This window comes from Agelaius tricolor, unplaced genomic scaffold (genome assembly GCF_023055355.1).
Source record: "Agelaius tricolor isolate 1412-34295 unplaced genomic scaffold, bAgeTri1.0.p SCAF_8, whole genome shotgun sequence".
Lineage (NCBI taxonomy): Eukaryota > Metazoa > Chordata > Aves > Passeriformes > Icteridae > Agelaius > Agelaius tricolor.
Window position 1 is genome coordinate 19,175,040 of NW_027269268.1, and position 22,274 is coordinate 19,197,313.

Sequence of the window (22,274 nt, forward strand, 5' to 3'; positions counted from 1 at the left end):
CTGGAGCCAGCTCTGCTTAATGTCTTTATCAAGGATCTGACCAAGGGGTTCAAGTGCTCCCTCAGCCAGTGTGCAATCAACACCTAGTTGGGAGGGAGTGGCAGTAAGGCTCTGCAGGAATATCTGGACAGGCTGGATTGATGGGCTGAGGCCAGTTTTATGAGGTTCAACAAGGCCAAGAGCCGAGTCCTGCACTTGGGTCGCAGCAACCCCAGGCAGTGCCACAGGCAGGGACAGAGTGGCTGGGAAGCTGCCCAGTGGAAAATGTCCTGGGAGTGCTGGTGACAGCGGCTGAACGTGGGCCAGGGTGTGCCCAGGTGGTCAGGAAGGCCAAGGGCATCCTGGCCTGTGTCTGCAGCCAGAAAGAGTAGGGAAGGGATTTGACCCCCTGTACTCAGCACTGTTGAGGCTGCACCTCAAATTCTGTGTTCAGTTCTGAGCCCCTCACTACAAGAATGGCATTGAGGTGCTGGAGCATGTCCAGAGAAGGGCAGTGGAGCAGGGGAAAGGGTCTGGAGCACAAGGCTTGTGGAAAGTAGCTGAGGGAGCTGGGGGTGTTTAGCCTGGAGGAAAGGAGGCTGGGACACACAAACACACACACCCCCACATACCCCTTATCGATCTCTCCAGCTACCTGAATTGAGGTCATAGCAAGGTGAGGGTCAGCCCCTTTTCTTCATTAACAAGGACAGGATAAGAGGAAATGGCATCAAGTTGTGCCAGTGCAGGTTTAAATTGGGTCGTAGGAAAAAATTCTTCACTGAAGGTGTTGTCAAACATTGGAGCAGGCTGCCCAGGGAAGTGATGGAATCACCATCCCTAGAGGTATTTACAAGATATACAGGTATGGCATGAGAACTTAGGGACGTGGTTCAATGGTGCACTTGGCAGGTGAACAGTTGAATTTGATCCTAGAGATCTTTCCCATCATAAATAGTTCTGTAGTTCTATACTGAGAAGCACCAATATACTGAGTATGTTCAGTTTATTGACTGTCTGTTTTAAAGAAATGCAGCTGCTTCTCCTGAAGTTTTCCTCCAGCCTTATCTCTTTGGTTTGCTTCAGTGCAATTAACTTGAATGCCAGTGGTGTTTTTGCTGGCAACAGACTGATCTCATAGCACAGTTCAATCTTGTGTGGGTTTTCCAGGCAGATATGAACTTCTCTTGTTTTCCAAGCTAGCTGGCTGTGAACTTGCTGAGAACAAGGTGATGTGTAAGGTGCTAAGCTGGAGCTAATGCACTTACTCTTCACAAAGTTCATTCAGGTCTATGTGGAGTGCAGACAAAGCATGTTCAAGTCCCCCTGGGAAAGCCACAGCAACCCTTTTAAGACTATGCTGGATAAGTCTTTTAATTAGGAGATGTTTGAGAGTGCTAAGAGCTTTGTACAAGAACCAAAACTAAGAGATTACTAAGAGTTATAACAAACACATCTCACTGAAAATATTCTTCATACATCATAAAGCATACATCAGTTTTAAACTTGTTGTATAAAGTAAAGACCCAGAAACAAGAATGAAACCTGTATCTAACTTTTCTTTCCTTGTGAGATGGTGCAGCTGACTTGCTACTTCTTTTTAGTGCCATTTCAGTGACTGGATAATGGTTGAGCAAGGACAAACTTAAAATGCAGATAGTGGGTACTAGATGGAATGTTAATAGAGGAAGAAATGGATGCAGCTTCTCTTTCAAAATGGTTACATGGCAGTGTTGCAAAGCAAGAAAACAAAAGTGCTTTTTTTGGAGAGGATGCAGAGTTTGATGGCTTTTCCAGTTTAATGGCAGATTTTCAAAGTATTAAAGTAATGAGGTACAGCTTTCCATTAAAGGAGCAGTGTGAACTGTTTGTCATGTGTCTGTCATGAATACTAACTCCCATGGAAGGGGTGGTGTCTCTAGCTCCTGGCAAATTTGTTTTGCCAAGCTCACAGTTGTCTTTGGTTTGGGAACTTATTTTTGTCTTTATTGTTACTGATGTCCTCTAAGGAAGAACTGAAAGGAGGACTTTGTATAAGTGCCTTGTCTCTTTTTATAGTAGTGATAGTCTATGGCAGTACCAGTGTGTTTGTCTGGATTCTCAACAGCACAGATGCTCTAGCTGCTTGGTTTATGTGGGATATGCTGTGTCAGCCTTGTCACTTGTGTTCAAGGCTTCCTTTAACTGAATGACAGTGTAGCAGTGACAGGACAGAGACAGAGAAAAATGTAAACTTTTGGGAAAGCTCATAGCTTGAAAGAGCATCAGATCTTTTCCAGGGCAGAGCCTTTCCTGGAAGGAAGCAAGAGTACCTTCAGTCATTCTTTGCACTTGATAGAGATGAAAAAGGATGGAGGGGGATGTTGCATTGCCAATAGCAGGACCAGAAAGCACATACAGGGAATGTGTGATAAGGCAATCTTGGATTCAGTTTCAATCTTTATTCTTTTCAACCATTTTTAGAGTATGGTGGTAAGTGGAAACTGCTCCATTATTTTGCCCAGAACTTCTTTGCACCACTGCTGCCTGTGGCCTATGAAGACAAAGGGATGTTGCACATTTATGGTGTCTCAGATCTTCATGAGGACCACAAGGTGACTTTGAGGGTAAGTGGCACCTACCTCACCACTCCTGTGTGCCTCCTACAAAAATGTGAGAAGCTGAAACAAGCACGTCTTTGTACAGACAAGCTTCAGAAAGGCCATGCTCAAACACTGTGAGATGCAACTCTAGTCTTTAATCTTAGGGGCAACACTATTCTTTATTAAAGTAGTGTGTAGTGCTTCACAGAAGAAGGAATTGCTTTGCTTATAGCCTTATAGGTATAAGGCTGAAATGAACTATTCTGTGGAAGTCTTAAAGGGATTTATGGTTAAATAGAACAAAGTGTGAAAAATGGTACCTCACTACTTAACAAAACTCTTCCCTGGTGTTAGAACTAGATAACCTGCTTAAGTAGAGGGGAAAAAAGGGATCGTACCATTGCTTACCAGTACTCAAACTATACAGCGTTGGGAAAAAGGACTGGATTATCTTCTGAAATGTGAACAGCACATCTTTAATTGGAAGGTCACCTATGCATGGCACCACTTTGCAATTGATGCCTTAACTGTTCTCTGATAATGCTATAGAAACTGATAGGGTTTTTAAGTCAGTATTTGGACTGCTGTGTTTTCTTGTAGAAAACAGTCTTCCTTTTCAGCTTGTTACATTTTGTTGCTGTTAATCATATGGCAGCCAGACCCCAGATGAATTTAGGGACCGTCTTCCACTATGAGATACAGCTCCTGACATAAAATATATCCCATGTGAAAACAGTTTGAAGGATGGAAAAACAGACCTTGAGACCTGGAATGACTCACTAGTAGTATGAGTATATCAGCTCCTAGATCATTGCTCTGTCTGGTGGGCTTCCATGAATTTTCAGATTTATAAGGTTGCTTATATGGAGTAAAATATGCTACAGAATATGGTTGCAATTTCTGGATAGTCTGTTCTTGGAGTAGGACTGCACTTAATGAAATTGTTCATTTCTGTTCGGAGTTATTCTAACAGACATAAATTCAGATTTTCTGATAGCATCAGAGAAGTGTTGGCAGTAGAATAGTTCTGATGAATACTGTATATTGCACTTCAAGAAGATTTGGAACTTAACTCTTGAAAGGAGTTAAGATCTATTCCTGACTGCATACTCCTGTTAAGGCAAAAAATAACCAAAAATTTATGAAACAGAATGTTTTAATTCTCATTAAGTACTTAATTTCCAAATTATGCCCTTTTAAAAAGGGTATATTCATAATGCACGGAAGATATCTGGGAATGTATTTTGCTGTATTAATATACCCTTCATAATCCTTTTTAAGATGATAGAACTTGCTTCTGTTTAAGAGTGATTAAGCAGAAACTCTAGTATACCCAGTTGGGTTACATCAGATAATGCTTAGCAATCTCATAAAAATCCTCTGAGTTGGTTTTTTTAATCCAGGAAGGGAGGAAAAAGAGTCAACAAATTAGTCAATAATTCCATTTCCAGCACTTCCTTGGTAGGAATTGGCAATCTCTTCCTCTCAAGGAGCCTGGAGAAAACAAAAAAGTCTTGCAGATCAAGAGCAGCTCCAGACTGTTTGAAATGGACCTCTTGTTAGGATTTTAGAATGATTTTATTTTTATACTATATCTATTGTGTAGTTTCTTGCTAGGTGGAAATCAGCTGGTGCTGTCAGAAAAACATCTATTGTAATGAGCAATCTGAAATCTAGGGTGCTGCATTGTTTTCAGAAATGTAGCCTTTCTTCTAAGCTTTGTGCTCTCTCAATGTGCTTAATAGGTCACAGTGCACGCCTGGAGCTCTTTGGAGCCCGTATGCACCCTTGCCAAAGAAGGTGTGACTGTTAAAGCACAGAGTGCTGTCCCCATCTACAAGGAGTCCATCTGTGACCTTCTGGGAAGATGCAGAAATTGTACCAGGGAAAGCTGTGTTATTACTTTCTGTCTCGTGGGAGAAGATGGGCTCCAGAGTCCTAGGAACCATTACTTCCTTTCATCACTCAAGGATGCCGTGGGATTAGAGAAGACCCAGCTTAGTGTAAGCATCAATCATGCTAAATTACTGTATTTGGTTTTGCTAATCCTACTGGTTTGGGTTGTTTGCCGGCTGTGCAGTGTCTGTTTCCACTGAATGTTCTTTCTCCTTGGTTGTTGCTATTCTGGCTTCCAGGTTGAGTTCAAAATTAGATTTTTTTCCGGTGTCACTATATGTGTATCCAAATAAGACTGCTGGGGGGGTTGTTTGTTTGTTCATGGTTTTTTGTCTGGACTTTGTTTTGTTTTAAAGAATGAAATCTCCCTTTCATTTGTTTAGATTGTCTTCCCCCTTGCAGCATTGCTCCTTTCTTTCTTCTTGTCCCTAGACAGCAAATAGCATCATGGCAAGTGTTCTGGCTTGCAGACAGCACTGTATGTCAGGATGAGGTGATCCTATTCAGTTGAGTGTGGAGTGCATTATTGTCAGCAGTATTTCCTCTGGAGGTGCTCACACTCTCAGATCAGTGGAACATTGCTAACACACAACATTGCAGTATTGCATGCTCCTTTCTTCCTCTTTCAAATCCCTGTCCTCCAGTAAGGGTTCTGATTTGCATAATAGTGATTATTCTTAATGGCTGGCAAGTGTGTCAGTCTCCTAAACAGGCAAAAAACCCATTAGTGTTGTATAACATTGTTGTTTAGTCAATTTGCTGCTTTTTCCTAGATTTCTTCTGCTCCTAGCAAGCTTGCTGTATATATAGAGAGCTTGCATGCCCTGTGTGTGTGTGTGCACACATGTTTTATTAAACCTCACTTCTTAGCATGTACAGCTTATTGGAAAATTCCTAATCATCAGATGGGCAGGATGGGGACCTTTTGTGTTCTCACATTTGGCTTTCAAACTGCAGCATTGCTCTTTAGTGCTAAACGGAACAAGGGGGGAATAGAGGTCTAATCTCTTTGAATCTGGACCAGCATAATGGCTTTACAAAAAGAAAATGGGCCAGATTTTCTCTTCTTATCTCTTTCACAACAGCACAGCCTGCCTTCTGAGTATACAAAGAAAAGAAATCAGCCTGTTTTAATTTTTTTTTTTTCATCTGGTGGTACAATCTGCAGTCTGAGTCATGCTGTGGGGAGGTTTTTTGTTTATTTTGGTTTGGTTTTTTGGTTTATGGATGATATCATCAATAAGAAAAGCTCTGCAACTGGAGCATTTGTGGAAAATTTCATTCCTTTATCTTGTAGCGGTGTTGTCTTCGCAATACTAACTAATAAGGATAGCTAGCAAGGATAAATGCAAAGTGGTCATTTTAAGAAATGCAGCTGTGATTTAAAAAAAAATGGCTGTGTTGGGAGAAGCTCATACGTCTATACTTAGTTACTAATTAACTAACTAGGCTTTCAAATACATTGCTAATCCAAGAGCTACAGTTCCTAGCATTGCTTTTAAAAAGCATCAAAAGCCATTAGTATTTCTTCAAGAAACAGAATGTGTAGAGGATGTGTGCTTTTTCTTAAAAATTAATAGCATTGCTTTTCTTGTAAGCAGAACATGATGCCTGTACTGACTGTAATTTGTCCTCTTTTTATAGATGGTTAACTGGTATTTGAAAGTTATGTAGCATAATCTTTCATTGTGGTGAATGGGGAGTGCTGCATGAAAATGCATCCTGGCTGGGATTTAAGGTCTCTCTGAGATTTAAGTACTGATAGAACTTAATACAAAACATTATATCTTGACCTTACATTTTACAATTTTTTTTAATATATAACTTAAGTATAAGGGCTTCACTGCCATGATGCATTAAGATGAAATGTCTTTCTGTCTTATTGGGATTTTTACCATCTTTTGCTTTTGTGTACTTCTATTATATATATAAGTGAAAGGCAAGCTCTTTTAGCAGATGTGAACTGGTAAGTTGAGTGAAGTGTTGGTGAAAGGACAAATCTCTTTCACTCCAGTAAGTACAGGATACCAGTATTATGTAGAACTCAGATTACTATTTACTCAGTTATTCTCATAAGGAGATGGCAAAGTGATAATACTTCTTGGCATTTTTCCACAGTGTGTAGTATTCTGTAGGAAGGCTCTAGTAACATTTGCAGTTTTTACATGATTCTTAGATATGAAGAATACTACTTTTGATGAGATGTGATTGTTCAGCCTGTTTTACTGGTATGCAGGTCTTTCCCAGTTTGGGTGTAACTGGGGTCTTCTTTAACATGTATTTTTTTTAATAATACATATTTTTTATTTCTCTTTCAGGCCTCTGTGTCCCAACAAGATGACATTTATATATTTGTTCTTCAGACCACTGCAGTTGCTCCTTTTGTTACTCTGGATGTAGGGAGTATAAAAGGCAGATTTAGTGATAATGGTTTCCTTATGACTGAAAAGAAGAAAACAGTTGTGTTTTATCCTTGGGAACCTACTACTGTTGAAGAGCTAGAAAGTTCACTAATCTTGACCTCTCTACTGGATGTTGTCTGAGAATACTTCATTTCATTCTAGATAAAGAGTGAAACAGGAGGAGAAATAAAAATTAGAAGAATTTGATTGAAGCTCTGAAGTGACGTGCACTTTGAGCTGGCTGAAGAACATACTGTGTCTTCCCGTCTCGTGAATTTTAACTGCTGGTTCATAGTAAAGATACCAACAGCAAAGCTTACATATAATATATGTGGTGTATTGAAAACACATCCATATTTTTTTCTAGTTTCACTATGCTGTGAGTGGAAATTCAGTTTAGGATAACAGCAAGGTGTATGCTGGGAGCAAGGCAGAAGGGGAGGGAGTGAAACTGGGACTGCCTCCAGCCACTCCATGGGCAGGTTGCTAAACATTTGGCTTGTCTGTCAGCCGTGGTTTGGAATGCAGCCGGGATCTTGCTGGGGTTCCACAAGGATCTCTGTCCACCCAAGCAAATATTAATTTTCTTGCAAAGCAGAATGAGCATCGCAGTAGGTGGAGTTTGAAGGAGCTCTGCCACTTATGTCCATTGCTGTTGTCAAAGCAGCACATGGGCATTACTCAGTGGTGGTCTGGGGGGTCTGGGGCACGTGGGGGGGGAGCAGCTGTGTGTTCCACTGGAGAACTCGGACTCAGTTTGAGTTGTGATCACAGTTTTAATTAGCATGTTGGTACTTTGGTGTTAACCAAAACTGACATACTCCTGAGTGAGAGGAAAAACTTACAGATGAAAGGGAAATGATTAATGAGAGTTTCTTACAGTTGCTTTATTGGGTCACCAAAACAACTAACTGCAGTTGCATCTGGTTCAAAACAAGTCCTAGTTAAAAGAAGACATGAAAACAATCAAAATATGGGTGTGTATGTGCCAATGTTAATAGATTTTGTAAAATAGATAGGGAAAATGACATGAGTAAAACTTAACAAATGCAGGCGCTGACAAAGGAAATTAAAAAGCTGTTCTGAGAGGCATCATGGGCCAACAATACCAGAAAAATCCTTCCGTGTTTTTGGTGTCCTGGAATCAAGGTGGAATCAAAGCAGCAGTAAAGTCAACATAAGGTAAGAAAGAAAAAATGTAGAGAAAATATGATTAATATGTACTGCTGCAGTGTATTAGGAAGAGGGCAAGTCTGTTGATGCCTTTCTTTTACATTGATGGAGAAATGTCTCTTCCAGCAACATCTAGATAGAATTTCAAAATGGCACTTAACAGTGTTAAATAAATAAAACTTCGGAGGAATCACTTGTTTAGAGACAATCAAGAGACCTGTATGGAGGTCAGTGATATTTGTTCATCTCAGCAAATGAGTGAAGTTTAAGATGTGTAGAAAAACTTTTGGATTGCTAGAAGCAAAACCCATTCATTAATTATTAATTTGGATAGCTGTGACCTCATCTAGCCTGTCACAATTTTTAGGCAAAATCTTGAAAGAAATGATGTGGTACATGATTAATAAGTGATGAAGTGGCTATGCAAATAAAGTCTACCAGCACAGTTATACATAACAGCATTCTATTATTTTTTTCCCTGTTGCTTTCTGCACTTACCAGATTGACATAGCAAGGTTTGGGATATTTTAAAAATTATTGCTGTATTTGAAGGTCAGGAGCTCCCTAAGGAGTAGGTCCATTCTTTCTCAATGAAAATCTTTAATTCAGCACTAGGTGCCATTGTGAAAGATTAGCAATTGCTTAAGCCAAATGCTTGAACTCAAAACAGAATTTAAAGGGGAAGGTCGACTTCCATTATTGTTTTAATCCTTAATATGTTCTTTTGGTTTCCTGGTGTTGTAGTAGGTGTGTGTTTATAGAAGCTGTTCTCTCACCGTGCAGCAGTGGCTGTAAGGTGTCCTTTGGTTAACCATTGTTACTTTGGCAGTGGCATCCTGTGCTATATTGGTTACATTGTTCTGCCTTTGTCTCAGATCCGGGCAGAGATAGGAAGGCAGCACTGACAGCCTGCACTCCTGTCAACACATCCATCTTGCCAGCTGGGTGTTGTTACAGCTGCAGCAGCTGTAACCTGTATCGCCAGTTCTGTCTGATGGGGGTTTGGCAGCCGGAGCCTTAGGACAGCATTTGGTGGCTGTGGTGCTTGTCCTCAGTGTCATTACATTATTGGTGGCAGCAGCAGAGGGGACTGGCCCTGTCAGTGTTCCTTCAGGGTACGTCCTTGCAATGTCTTGTTAAGGACCAGGGAATTCTCTTGTGCTCATGGCCTTTGTTTGCTCCTGGGCCCCTCTGGGCTGTTCTCCAGTGATGGCAAAAGCAGCAGCCAGAGTGCCCCACAGCCATGACAAATGCCCTTCCAGAACAGAACTTGAGAGCAGGTTTGGGAAGAACACTGTATGGTGTTGGCTAATCTGTTGTCCTAAAACCATTCTCTGGCTGGGATTTAGCTGTGAACACATTCTGGGCTTGCAGAGGCCATTTTGAGCTTTGGAGGGCACCTGTTTGTACTTCCTGCCACACAAGGAAGACTTATTTTGCTCCAGTTTACTGGAGCATGTCCTTGGAAGCTTTTTCAAGTTCTGCATTTTCTCCAGGAAAGAAGCATGCAAATGTATCTAAAAATTACTCTCTAAGTAAGTGTTCATAGTTCTCTGTTAGTCTTTCTTGTTACCTGCTGTTTGCATACCTTGTGGTCTGGACAAATATTCTGCCTTAGAAGCACATCTTTCTCAGTACTTTTACTTCTGTTAGTTGGTTCCCTTTTGGTTTTGGAGATCTGTAGCAGAGACCTTTTCATTAACTTGAACCAGTGTCAGGAGCAGAGAGATGGGCCAGTAAATTTCTTATTTTCAGTACAGGAGAGCTGGGGTTTGAAGTTTACAAGCCAGCCTTTTTATTGCCAGAATCACTGTTTTCTTTCTTACCCACTTAGGGTACCAGGAATTCATGGTTTGAAGTTTTTAGGACAGGTTTCAATCCAAGAGTTGTGTTTACATAACCTTGCTTTCCAGTCAGATGTTACAAGGTAGCAAAACAAAAGCCCCAAATTCATTCAATTAGTGTGGAAAACCAAAACTTAAATGAAAAAAGGCCATCTCTGTAAGAAGTAGTCAGTCAGCAGAGACCTATAATACCTGAACTAGTGCTCTTCTGCATTGTGCATATGGCAAGGGTGACTGGATGGCTAAAAAATTCTATAGTAGTTTGGTTTAAATGAGGCCATGGGAAACCTCTGCAGCCTTGGAAAAACATACAACAGCCTGGCTCTAAGTGGGACATCAGGCTGCTTCATAATGCTGAAAGGAGGAAATCAACTCCTTGGTCATTAACTTGTGTTGTCTTTTGCTGTAGGAATCTTTTGGAGCCAGCAAAAGTTTGGACTAACCATTGGCCATTACTCTAGAACTGCTTTATTTCAAGGCATGATCACCCAGAAACACCAGAAGCTGTGGATGGTGGGTGAGTACTGACCATAAACTAGCAAATGGGCCCCAGCATTCCTGTCACTTTACTTGGGGGAAGCAAGACGAGTGGCTCTTTTTTCTTAAATGTGTGAAAAAAGCATTTTACTTTCCAGGCAAGGGAGAAAAGACAGTTCCTACACCACTACATGTAGGTAAGATTCTTATCCTCCTGCAGTCCACAGAATCTCAGAATGTTGCCTAGATCTTCCAGTGATTTCCAAGTTTGTACATACATGCCAAGATGATGTCAGGAAATGTACAACTGTAGCAGGCAATCTAAAATCAAGGGCAGTTGAACTTTCTGAATCATTCATTTCATATCAAATGCAGAGAACATCTGAAGAGATCTGTTGTTACAACTTCTTCTGCTTTCCACAATTTTCTGTTGTTTATTACTGCAGCAGAATAGCACAATAACAGAGTGAGCTCTATTCCACTGCACATATAGATTAAGTTTGGAGGTTTCTCTCTATAAGCCAGGTGTAAACAGATGTGCTCAGCAATATTTTTCTATCTCTAAAGAAAGGGGAAAAAACCAAGAAAGATTAAAGTCTTTTTTATTAAATACAATGAAACTGAGAAGCTGCCAGGCTGCCATTTAAAGCACTTCCATACATAGGGCCTAGGGGACCTGCTGTGCATGATCACTAACCTGATAAACAGCTATTATGCAACATCTGGTCACAAAGTGCTTTAAGGAAATACAGATCCAGGTGGCTCCTGGTGGTTTAAAAGCAGAGCTGGTCAGAACTAAAGCTAAAAGGTGTGCATAACAGCCAGGGTGCCCTGGTGATCTGCAGCATTGTAGAAACCTCAGTAAAAATCTCTGCCAGCCCCCTGAGCTGTGCTGGAAATTCTTTGGAAGCAGAAGGTGTGTTTTACTTGAACAGCAGCTCTCCTGGGGCCCAAAAAGCCCCTCCACTCCTGGAAATATAAAAACCTTTGCCTGTTTCTATTAGAGCTGGAATACAAAGAGAACACTGGAGAAGTACATTAATTGAACAAAAATCTATATGCCTTAGACATTGCCTGGATGATTATACATACAAGAACTGAAAGAAAGAATGAATGGTACTTTTATTCATCTTCTCTGGAAGTAATTAACATTCTCAGTAATTCAGCTGGATTATAAAATAAATTGACAAGTTTTTTTTTTTGTTACTCATCATTTAATTCATTACAGCAGCTACCACTCTAAACAACCATTTTCAAGGTTTTTTTGATTCATTTTCTCAGGAGTGACACCCAGGTTACTGAAGACTGAGCTAAGGCAAGAACCACCCTGTCACCACTCTTTCTTTGTGCCACAAAAGTTGGCTAGAGGTGACAGTGGTACAGTGCCCCTCCTGTTTTTTTTTATCATGAACTCTGATGTCTGTTCTGTTTAGTTGGGCCAATGTCAATAACAGGACACTCACCGTGTCTCAGAACTGATGTCAGACAAGAAGAAACACTGCTCATGAGCACAGTTACTACAGGAGATTCTTGATAGCCCAAAGGAGAGCTGTCTCATCAGAAATTTGCTGAGACACTAAATAGTTAGTTTCAGTGTAAATGATTTTCTGCTGCCATAATCATGAGAACTAAAACAAGGAAGAGGCCTTAATCTCAAAGTACAGCTGCTCAGTGGTAGCTGATGGTCCTGCTCTCCCTCCATAAAAGATACTTTAGGCTTAAGACAGGTGGCTTGCAGCATTTCATTTTAGTGCTTGGAAATCAGCATGATCTTGTATCAATGCCTAAAATAGAGATGCTAAATCTTCAATACTTCTACTTGAAAAGTAATGTGAAAATCACAGCAGGCACAGACAGGAGCATTAATTTTGGGGTTTTATTATAAAAGTAAAATAAAAATAAGCATTTAAAAAGCACGCTTTTCCAAAAAGGAACAGATATAAAAAAACCTATTTACAAGTAGGAAAATGCCAAACTTGAAAAATTTTTGAATAAGAGGCACCAAAGTTAAGTTTAAATACATTATTTGAAATATACAAGATTCTTTTAGGATTCTCTTTTTTTGCTAAGTTGTCTCTGTTGTGATTAAAGTAATGATTTTTCTTTGCTGGCTATTTTATAACCTGTTTGCATGCAACTGTGCTGCAAAAATTATGAAGAGAGCAGCTAGAAACTGTATCTTCTTATTGCTCCTGTGCTTAGCCTCTTTAGTAAGTTTGTATTATGCATTAACAACTTCTTTTTCATCTGTAAAAGAAAATCCTCACAGACCAGGGAAGTTCAGTCAGTCTTTGACAGCATCCAGACCTGTGTATTAATGCAGCAGTGGAGCCCTGGTTGTTGTAAATGGCTTGTAAATGAACACAATTAAATGTACTTGAGGAAGGAAGCAGTGGCTAGGAGTCAGATGCTGCAGTTGCCATTTGTTCGGGTTCAGGTGAGATTCTTCCAGTGCACTTTTGGTTGTGAGTTCCCTTCCCTCTGGCCAGGATGACACTGATGTAATTTGAAATGTCCCATTTCTTCCTGTAACTGCATATTGCCAACTATCACTAGTCAGCTATGTAATTGCTTTGCCCTGAGCTTTGATGTCCATAGCCCAGGGCCATTTTGCCAAGTGTTAGTGAGGACTTGCTGCTCAGAGAGTCTGAGTAGGTGAAGCTCAGCTTGCGGAAGGAGGTCTCCACACCACTGTCACACACACTTTCAGGGTCTTGGAATCTGCTAGTGTAGCGCTCACCTGAGGGACAGAGAAAAGGGAAACATCATCAGTTGTGTGGCTTGAGCAAGGTTGCTTTGAGAAAAGCCTAAGGCATATAAACCAACAGGGTCAAGCTCTTCAATAGGAAAATAGGTCTAACGTGAGGTATTGTAATAGGAAAAGCTGTACTGAATGTTTCCAGGCCACCAAAGCATGTGATCTGATGTACTGCTGGCAGAGATCAGCTTGCAATTGGAAGTTGGATGGGATGAGAAGCCTGGTGCTCTACTGACACTAATGCTGTCACTGCAGTTGGGTTAGGACTCTGCCCAGCTGTGGTGATCACAGGGCAAAAGCTTCTCTGGTTCTCAGAGTCACACTCTGTGCAAGTGTACAACTCCAGGATGAGGCTCCTAAAACTTCTAATTCATGTTATTTCAACTTACAGATTTCTTTTTGAGACAAACATTTGAAGAGCTTTCATCTAGTAAGTGACCCCAAAATAGGAACAAGTCAGTAGCATTCATCACCTGTGCAGGATCCACAGAAGGAGTGCCTGACTGTAAGCTGAAACTGAAGGTACGATGTGGGATCAGTGTGACTAAACCAGTGGTGGTACCTTAAGAATTCAGTCTTGTTCTTCTAAGCAAACATCTTAAAATAAACTATGTGATGCCCTCCATGTTGCAGAGGGAGCAGAACCCCTCTTACCCTTCAAGATGAATCTAAAGGGGCAATATGTGTACAAGCACATTTTTGGGTGGGTGTGAAGGTTTATTCCATGACTGACCAAACAGTTTTCTATAGAGAATAAATTGGCAATGTTAGATTGGAATGGAGTGACTGTGGTGTTTCTTTTTTCTTACCAGAAATACCTACAATGTTTTTACACAGGGTGTAAGTTTCCACATTTGGCTACAGGCAGCACTACCAGTGTTTGAACAGGAAAAAACAAACATTTTTGTTACTAAACCTGGCCAGGCAATGACTGAACAGCCCTGATAGCAAACTTCTCACAATCTCTCTTAGTAGAGTTCCCTTCCCAAAACCACTGTAGAACCTCTGTCATTGAAGGTGCTCAGAACTCAACTGGACATAACATGGGCAACCTCATGTCATGTTCCACTGGCCCTGCTCTGAGCAGATAGTTGGCCAGCAGGACTCCTCGAGGTCCTGTGTAACCTAAGCCATCCCCAGTTTCTTTGCCTACAGAACACTGGGCCATTTTGGAGTGCTACACATTGTGGAAGGAGAAATTTAATACTGAAGTCTTGCCAAAAAGTTTAAGAGCCCAAAACATTTTTGTTTATCCAGCTGTGGGGGGAGGGGGGGGGAGGGAGGAAGTCAAAAGCTACTGGCCTTTGTACACATCTAGAAGATAATTGCCTATATTCCCAGTACATCCAAGGCATTAACCATTAGCAAATGACAGGTGTCTGGTTTTAGCAAAGGGCAGCAGTAGAATGAATACTGTGATGCAGGCATGCTGATTCAAGTGGTTAATTTTTCCTCTCTCTTCTATGTCTAGCAGGTATCTATGATGACAGGGGTCACACTGCAGTAAACCAGTAAGCAGGTGAAGCAGTGTGTGTAAGAAGGTGTGCAATCCTAACAGTCCTAGATAGAGTGGGGAGGGAGTACTGAAGAAAGATCTTAAATGAAGCTGTTCATATTTTGCTGTCAGTTTTACCTGTCTCTCCATTTGTGAGCGGTGATGATAATGGAAGAGCTTTTGCTGTGCTGTCCTCCAGGGGAGGCGGTCTGTGTGAGATGGACAGTGCTTCCTGAATTATTTCTATGGCTTCTGTGTGATCCATCTGTCTCAAAGCAGCGATCAGCTCTTGAACTGTACCACCAGACACCTGAAAGAGCAGACATCAGACACTCAGCATGATCCAGGCTGGCTAAAACTGCAGGGCTGCACTGTCTCACTGTGCGGGAGAACAAGGTTCTCTACGTGTATCGATGTTCTTTATAACCTGTCACAGCACATTACCTCATAGTTATCCAGCAGGGTCTTCGATGGGGAAGGACTCAACCTGAAGGCATTATTAAGTATGCCAAGACCCAGTTTTTGTGCTAGGGTGGACCAGTTTTTAGTTGGATCAGGCAATTCCAATAGTTTGTAAAGCTGCATCTTGGAATTCTCATTCAGCTCTCTCAAATGTCCTGGGGAACAGAGAAATACGTTAGTTTATTATTTATACAAAACATGCACCAGTTCATTTTTAAGCAGAAACAAAGCCAAACAGAGTTCAATCCCAGCATTTACAAATGTATTGCTGCAATACTGCAAATGTACTCCTTGTCCTTGAGACATCTTAAGGGAATCATGCTCATTGTATGAGTGAGGGGGTGGGAGGGCACATCTCTCTCAGCAGCTCAGTTACAAGCAGGGCAATGTCTTCTGCCACTACTCTTTCAGTACTCAATTACTAGAGGGATATTGTCATGTCTTTATAGGTGTTACCTTGTGTGAGTAAGTCCTCCAAAACCTCTGCTGACTCGTAGGGTTTGCCATTTAATATGTCATACACCTAAGAGAATACATTAAAGTCAGTATTTAGTAGAAATCTGGTTAGTGTCCATTAAGTCTCAGCAGTCTTGTATAAAATTCCATCTGTAAATCAGCATTTTTTTTCTCTCCCAGGTTCAGTATGACTAAGGATACTGTACAAAACCTGTGCTAAACTTTAGGGAGAAATCTTGAGAAGTTAATCTCCCTTTATTTTAAGCTGTGTCATCTGGCAACTATTTTCAAGACACAGAGGAAGTCTTGGCAGTAAATAAATGGCAGTAGCAGAGACTAGGCAAGGAGCTGCTGCCTGCTGCTGCAACCAGTCATTTAAAACAAAGCCTGGGTTAGATTTTCACCTAAGCTTGGTACCACTCCCAGCTCCAGATGAGCAAAGATGCTGACTGCTTATCCTTTACATTCACACCAAGCCACATGCACAATAATCAGCTCAGTCACTGTTTGGGTAGAACACAGGAGTGCATTTTCCCACCACACACAGGCTGCAGTTTGGAAGAACACTCAGCAAAGAAACCCCTTCCAGAATGGGCCTTCAAACACAAGCTGCCCACCCAGGTAAATACTTTCCCACACTGAAGACTGTAGAGCAACTGCTTCAAGAACTTCCTGGTCATTTCTGTTCAGCAGCCTTAGTTCAGTGGAGCTTTCTTCCAGTGCTGTTTCATCAGGGGAGTTTTATGGCTGAATTAGCTTAATTTTTGATGGCAAATTCATCAAATTAATTGCAATAATTTTGGATGCAATGAAAGGAGCTGGCTGAGAGAGCTGAACTATCCTTTATAATTAGAAAAAACCAAAAAACTAAAAGAGAAAACAGACCACATACCTCAGAGGTGGCTGCCATATCCAGTGGTGTTGTTCCAGGCACAATCCCTTCATCATCATCATCATCTTTCACATAGTCTAGATCAAACAATGGCTCAAAGTTCTCAATGTGAGGATTGGCACCTGAAAAACAAGGAGGGGGGTGGGAAAGGGGCTTCAAGTTGCTTCTCAATAATATTTAAAATATGTCTTCTATGTACTGAATGGCAAATCAGCTGATTTACTCCAGGTGAATGATATTTTATATTAAGCTAGGAAGTAGCTCTTTTTTTCAGTTACATTTAAATACTGTCACATCTCTGTACAATGCTGCTCTCCATTATAAAGAGGGAAAAAAACTGATAAGCTGTGCCTTAGGGCCCAGAGAAAGAGCTCTGGTTGTATCAACTGACTCCCAGTCCCATGTTGCCTCACACAGCACAGCATGTATGTGATGAAGGGATGGTGTGGTGCTGCTTTTTAGTGTCAGAGAAAGTGGGGGTGTTTTAAAAGACCAAGCAGGCAGCCTCAGCAATGGGAGGCTTGGGTTTCTGTTTCAAAGGAGAAAAATTAGGTTTAAGTACAATTGACAAAATGTTCCAGTAAATACTCCAACCTAATTCTTCCAAAGTGACAGCAGTAGGAGACACTACAAGCTCATGCTTCAGTGATGGTATTTTCTTTTTTGGCTTTTTCTTTCTGAAGCAGTCCAACACTTATCCCAGATACATAAAAAGATCTCTTCTCTGCTTCTTCAGCTATAAAAGCTACAAAAGATACTCAAGAAACTTCCCAAAGTCCTCTTGAGAATTTTTTGGACCAACATAGTTTGCCTTTCCAGCCATTAGATGGTGCTGAAGAGTGATTAGTATAGCACCTCAGAGCAGGACTTTCTGAGGAAATTCAGACCTTCTTCCTTTTAACATCTGACTTCCTCCACACGTTTAAACAAGTTCATTCTGCTTTGCAGCCTTTTAACTTGAATTGTCACTGTGAAAGAGAAGTCTCCAGCAAGATCTATTTCCATACCTGCTGCTTTGAGAACTGCTGCCAATTTTGTGGAGCCCCTTCCAGCTGCTATGTGAAGTGGAGTTGTCCCATCATATGTAGTGCTGTCCACATCTGCATCGCCCTAAGGTTTTGTTGAATGGCAAAAAAGAAAAAAAAATCTGTACAATGCAGCTGCAGAGGCTCATGTCAGCATAAACACTGCTACTGTGCAAGTAAGCACCATTCTGTGTCTGGTAGCATAAAAACTCTTAACTGTTGCCTGAAAAGGAGGAGTTAGAAAGGAGCCACAACTGTCTACATGCATAGAGTGGTAGTGTGCTCCAGTGTTAGAGCAGGAGGCACAGGGTATATCTCCAAATAGGTCAGGTAGATAAAAGCCACTTTGCATCCCCTGTAAAACTTCTGCCATCTGCTTGCCCCTGGCCTTTGGTGTGGGAGTGGTGTGCACAGAATCCTGCCCTCCTGCTGCTCATCAGAACAGCCAGGCTGGTGGCACATCCATGCATGAGCACAGAGGAAAGCTACACAGCCAGCTGGGGTGTGTAGAATTAGGGATACCAGGATCAAGGTGTTATGATGAGATAAATATTTACAGATTACACAACTACATCTCTCTGCACAACTCTATACCTGTTCTACTTCACACAAAAGAAGGGATGAACTTCTTCATGGTAACTTCAGTGCCTGCCAGCCTTACTCAGGGCAAATTATACATGGCATATGCAGTCAGGTTAGGGTCACAAACTCTAAATTCCTCAACTTGAGCAAAAGCTTCACCAGCTGAACAAAACAGTAACATTATCAGTAACTTTGCCACTATACCAGTTCAAGTAATCTGGTCAATAAAAAGGACCCTCCCCCCTTACTTCTGTCATTCTGAAGCATTCTAGGATTGTCAACAGCTTATAAATATGTAATTGAAAAGACCTGGAAGAAAGAAATTCTGCCTTTACCTCAAGCAAAAGGCAGCCTGCCAAGGGGATGTTCTCTTGTTCAACAGCCAAATGCAATGCAGTTCGTCCAGATTTTTGTTCCTGAGCATTGACATTAACTCCAGCAGCAATCAGCTGTTTGAGGCAGGACATGCTATTTGCCATCACCACCATGTGAATTGCACTGAGACCTACAAAACAAAACCCATCCCTCATCTGCATTAATATTGTAAAATTCAGAAATGTCACAGTAATGAGTTTCAAAGTGAGAAAACTGTAAAATGAGTTACTGTAGTTATCTGAGCAGAAATAACATATTTTGCCTGCTTATACACTAAAAGATGACCGAATCATAGAATTTTTAGGGTTGGAAATGACTTCAAAGATCATCTAGTTCCACCCCACTCCTGCTGTGGGCAGGGATACCCTCCACCAGATCAAGCTGCTCAAAGACCCATCCTGGCCTTGAACCTACTTTAAGGAATGAGGCATCCGCAGCTTCTCTGGGCAACCTGTTCCAGTGTCTCATCATCCTCACAGTGAGGCATTTTTGTCTTAGATCTAATCTAAACCCACCCTCTGTCAGCTTAAAGCCACTTTCCCTTGTGCCATCCCCACATGTCCTCATAAAACACTTCTTTCCTGTAGGCCCCCTTTAGGTACTGGAAGGTGCTGTAAGGTCTCCTTGGAGCCTTTTCTTCTCCAGTCCCAGCTCTCCCAGCCTGTCTGCAGAGGAGAGGTGTTACAGACCTGTGAGCATCTTCATGCCCTCCTCTGGCCCTGCTCCAACAAGCCCATGTCCTTCTTTATGTTGGGGGCCCCAGACCCTAAGGGAGTACTCCAGGTGGAGGCTCAGGATGAAGTTAATAGTGTTAATAAATATGTTCTTTGTGCATAAATTGGAACTTGGAGAGTCAAAACCATGCAAGGAGAAAAAAATCAGATTACAAGGTGGAACAGAAGGCAGGAACTACAGAGCTCACCTAGAGCATCTTTTTGCCTCAAGAGAATAGCCTTAAAAAGAAAATCTGTATCTTGGTACTAAACAAATAGGTACCCCACAATGGCCCCATCTGCCACTGAACATCTCCTCTAGAAAATGGTTTGGAGAGTAACTGGTATATTTTAGTATCATCCTCCTGTAAGGTCACAGTGACCTGACACCTCAAGAATACCTGCACCAGAAAGATAATAATAAAGCCTTTTTTAAAAAACCCAACCAACGCCCAACCAAAAAAACCTCTCTTCCTGAAGAACTGAACACAGTTTTTTGAATCCACGATGACAATTTTAGGTCAGACATTTTACAATCTATTAGAGCAGGAGTACTAGATTGAAGTCCCCTGCGCACTGAAAAATGGGAGAACTGTCTCTTTGTGGTTATTTTACAGGCTCTAATTCTGGATGGTCACAAAGTGCCAGATATGAAACTCAATACTAGTGCAGAAACTATTTCTAAGGGGATTTCATTCACTAGGCAGGAGGAAACATTTTCTTCCAGGGGGATTTTTTTAAAAAAACCAAGGGTGGCGTAAGGAACAAGATGAACACAAGTGCTTGAGGTTGTGTGATCTTAAAGAGAATGTACAGGGACAAAAATTAAAATCCATGCTGTGTCACGTGACCATTAATCTTCCTGTTCTGTATAACCAGAAAACTGACACGTCTGTCCTCTCTCATCTGTGCCTGCAGGCATATTAAAACCCAAGGACAGCATATGCAAAATGGGGAAAGATGTTATTTTCAGGGTCTGTATCTACCTGTGTAGCAACACAGTGTTGGCAGGAATTGTGGTGTGTTTGTCTAGTAGGGAAGGGCATAAGATAAGCCATTATCTTTCCATACCTTCAGCATTGGGGAGGTTGACCATGGGAGATACCTTCTCATGCCTGAGGAGTAGACTCAAAATCTTGTCATCTCCTTCAGTAGCAGCTAAATGTAAGACAGAATTGCCATGGCGATCCAGAAGGCTGACATCTGCTCCAGCCTTCAGCAAGTCTTCCACCACCTTTGCCTGCTTTGTGATCACTGCCAGGTGCAGGGGGGTCTGCAAGTGACAGAAGCAAGCCATAAGAAGATAAACAAAGCTACATCACTTGTACAGAAATCTCTGAAACCTATAAAAGCTCCTAGTGTGAGAAGATTGTACACATATGCAAGATTTTAGTTGGCTTTGGAGTGGTGTAGCTTCTTTTCTACTGAATACTACAAATAGGGTTTCTACGTACTGGAAATAAAATAGGGTTTCTACGTACTGCCTTGCTGATGTCAGCAGCTGGACTTTGGGAGGAACAAAGATGCTGCCTACTCTATAAGCCAGGGCACTGACCTGGCTATTTGAGCATTGCAGTGCAAGGGACTCAGGAAATGAGGTCATCCCTGTGCCCCCCACACACTGCAAGCCAGCTTCCATGGCTGCCCCATCACCAAGTTCATGCCACAGTGGGAGCACACATGCTTTCCAGGCCCTACTCAAGTCCTTTAGCAATGAACCATGCTTTCATTTTGCTCCTGAATCAGAGATTTGCAGCCATGGGCACAGGAGTTCCTTATGGCTGCACAGAAAAGAAGAACATCCTGCAGGTTCTGTGCACTTGTCAAACTGCAGAACAATTGTGCATTTATGCCATGTGTGTTGAACTAGCTGATCCCATTTGCACATTCCCCATTTCTGTGCACCTGCAGCACTGAGCAGTGCTCAGGCTGGAGGTTTTGGGACCTTCCAGAGGTTGGTTGCATACTGCATTCTTGTCAGTTCTGAGCAGCATCACACTGAACATACATATGCATGTATTTAAACAGTAAGCATTCTAATGAGGTCTGGGAAATGGTAATTCCAATACTAAAATAATTTAAAAATTGAGTAAGATTCCATATCTAGATTACCTTGACAGAGGACTTTAAAAATAAAGATTCATTCCAGCTCTGCACAATAAGCTTGTGTTTGTCAATACATCTGTCAACACATTTGCAATTAATTACTGCATCTGTAAGGTATATGTCAACTTTCAGAATATCTGCAGAGAAGGAAAATTCTAGCCCAAGCCTACATTCTCTTCTGTCAATGGCTTAAGGTTTAAGTAGAAGGTAGGGAGAGCTGCAGAGGTTCTGTATTTATCAGGGATCAGGTCAGGGATTTATTTCCAGTGTAGAGCCCAGCTTTGCTTCCTGTTTCTGTTAAGCACAGGGCACAGAATTCAATTTAGAATCTTCTGCTTAATTTCAGCAGCCTCCACGTTTCAAACTTACTTTATAAGAACATAAAAATGTGAAGGAAAACAAGTCAAAATAAACCTCCTGGGACTACCTATACAGAATTAAAACCTGCCTTTACTGTTCACAGCAAAGCAAATGTCACAAATGTCAGAGTGCTGCTCAATGGCATGCACAATCTCTTTATAAAGAGATTCTTTTCCAGGCAAGTTCCCACAGCTCTTTTCAGAACTTGAATTACAATGCAAACAGGCCAGACTATAGCTGAGGAGACAGAACTGTGCCTGCCAGTTGTTTTCCTCCTAGGTTAAAGCCAAGGGTATGGGCTTTTCTCAGTTACTGCAGAAATGAAAGGGAAATCTTGGTGCTTACATGATGGGCACAAATACAATCTGGGCTGTAGGAATGGCAGAGGGTATTATGGCTTCCACATGTGCCTATAGATAACTGATGATGCAGGAACTGACTCATGATCCCAAGTTAAGCAGTGTCAGAAAGGGCAGAGGAGTCCAGAGATGGCACACTGTAATCCATACCTCTGGTTTAGTGACAGAGAAGCCAAATACTGAAGCCACGAACTGAAGAACTTACTCTTTTTGGCCTGTTCCACAGTTAGCCCATGGAGACATTTCTGTTACCATCAAGAGAATTATGGACTAAACCAGTGACAACATGATCTCTTTCCTCCACAACCTTCCAGTATATCCTTGTTTCTAAACTTGTT

General features: G+C 41.5%; 2 protein-coding genes across 18 annotated transcripts in view; one reads left to right on the forward strand and one right to left on the reverse strand.

Annotated features, from left to right (window-relative positions):
* MANBA (mannosidase beta) overlaps positions 1–13,889 on the forward strand; it is a 61,447-nt gene extending 47,558 nt beyond the window's left edge. For 12 of the 15 annotated variants that reach the window (XM_071431836.1, XM_071431837.1, XM_071431839.1 and 9 more), the window contains 5 exons: positions 2,443–2,585; positions 4,307–4,564; positions 6,776–8,041; positions 10,286–10,393; positions 13,503–13,889. In XM_071431836.1, coding sequence (XP_071287937.1) covers positions 2,443–2,585; positions 4,307–4,564; positions 6,776–7,000 — 626 coding nt within the window. In that variant the 3' untranslated portion in view covers positions 7,001–8,041; positions 10,286–10,393; positions 13,503–13,889. Of the gene's footprint in view, positions 1–2,442; positions 2,586–4,306; positions 4,565–6,775; positions 8,042–10,285; positions 10,394–10,511; positions 10,551–13,502 lie in introns of all 15 variants that reach the window. The other 3 variants (XM_071431828.1, XM_071431829.1, XM_071431831.1) reach the window with 3 other exon arrangements.
* NFKB1 (nuclear factor kappa B subunit 1) overlaps positions 12,216–22,274 on the reverse strand; it is a 57,672-nt gene continuing 47,613 nt past the window's right edge. For all 3 annotated transcript variants that reach the window (XM_071431826.1, XM_071431824.1, XM_071431825.1), the window contains exons 17-24: positions 20,183–20,384; positions 18,359–18,528; positions 17,424–17,526; positions 16,417–16,538; positions 15,525–15,591; positions 15,051–15,223; positions 14,745–14,916; positions 12,216–13,093 (exon numbers count right to left, since the gene is read on the reverse strand). In XM_071431826.1, coding sequence (XP_071287927.1) covers positions 12,906–13,093; positions 14,745–14,916; positions 15,051–15,223; positions 15,525–15,591; positions 16,417–16,538; positions 17,424–17,526; positions 18,359–18,528; positions 20,183–20,384 — 1,197 coding nt within the window. In that variant the 3' untranslated portion in view covers positions 12,216–12,905. The remainder of the gene's footprint in view (positions 13,094–14,744; positions 14,917–15,050; positions 15,224–15,524; positions 15,592–16,416; positions 16,539–17,423; positions 17,527–18,358; positions 18,529–20,182; positions 20,385–22,274) is intronic.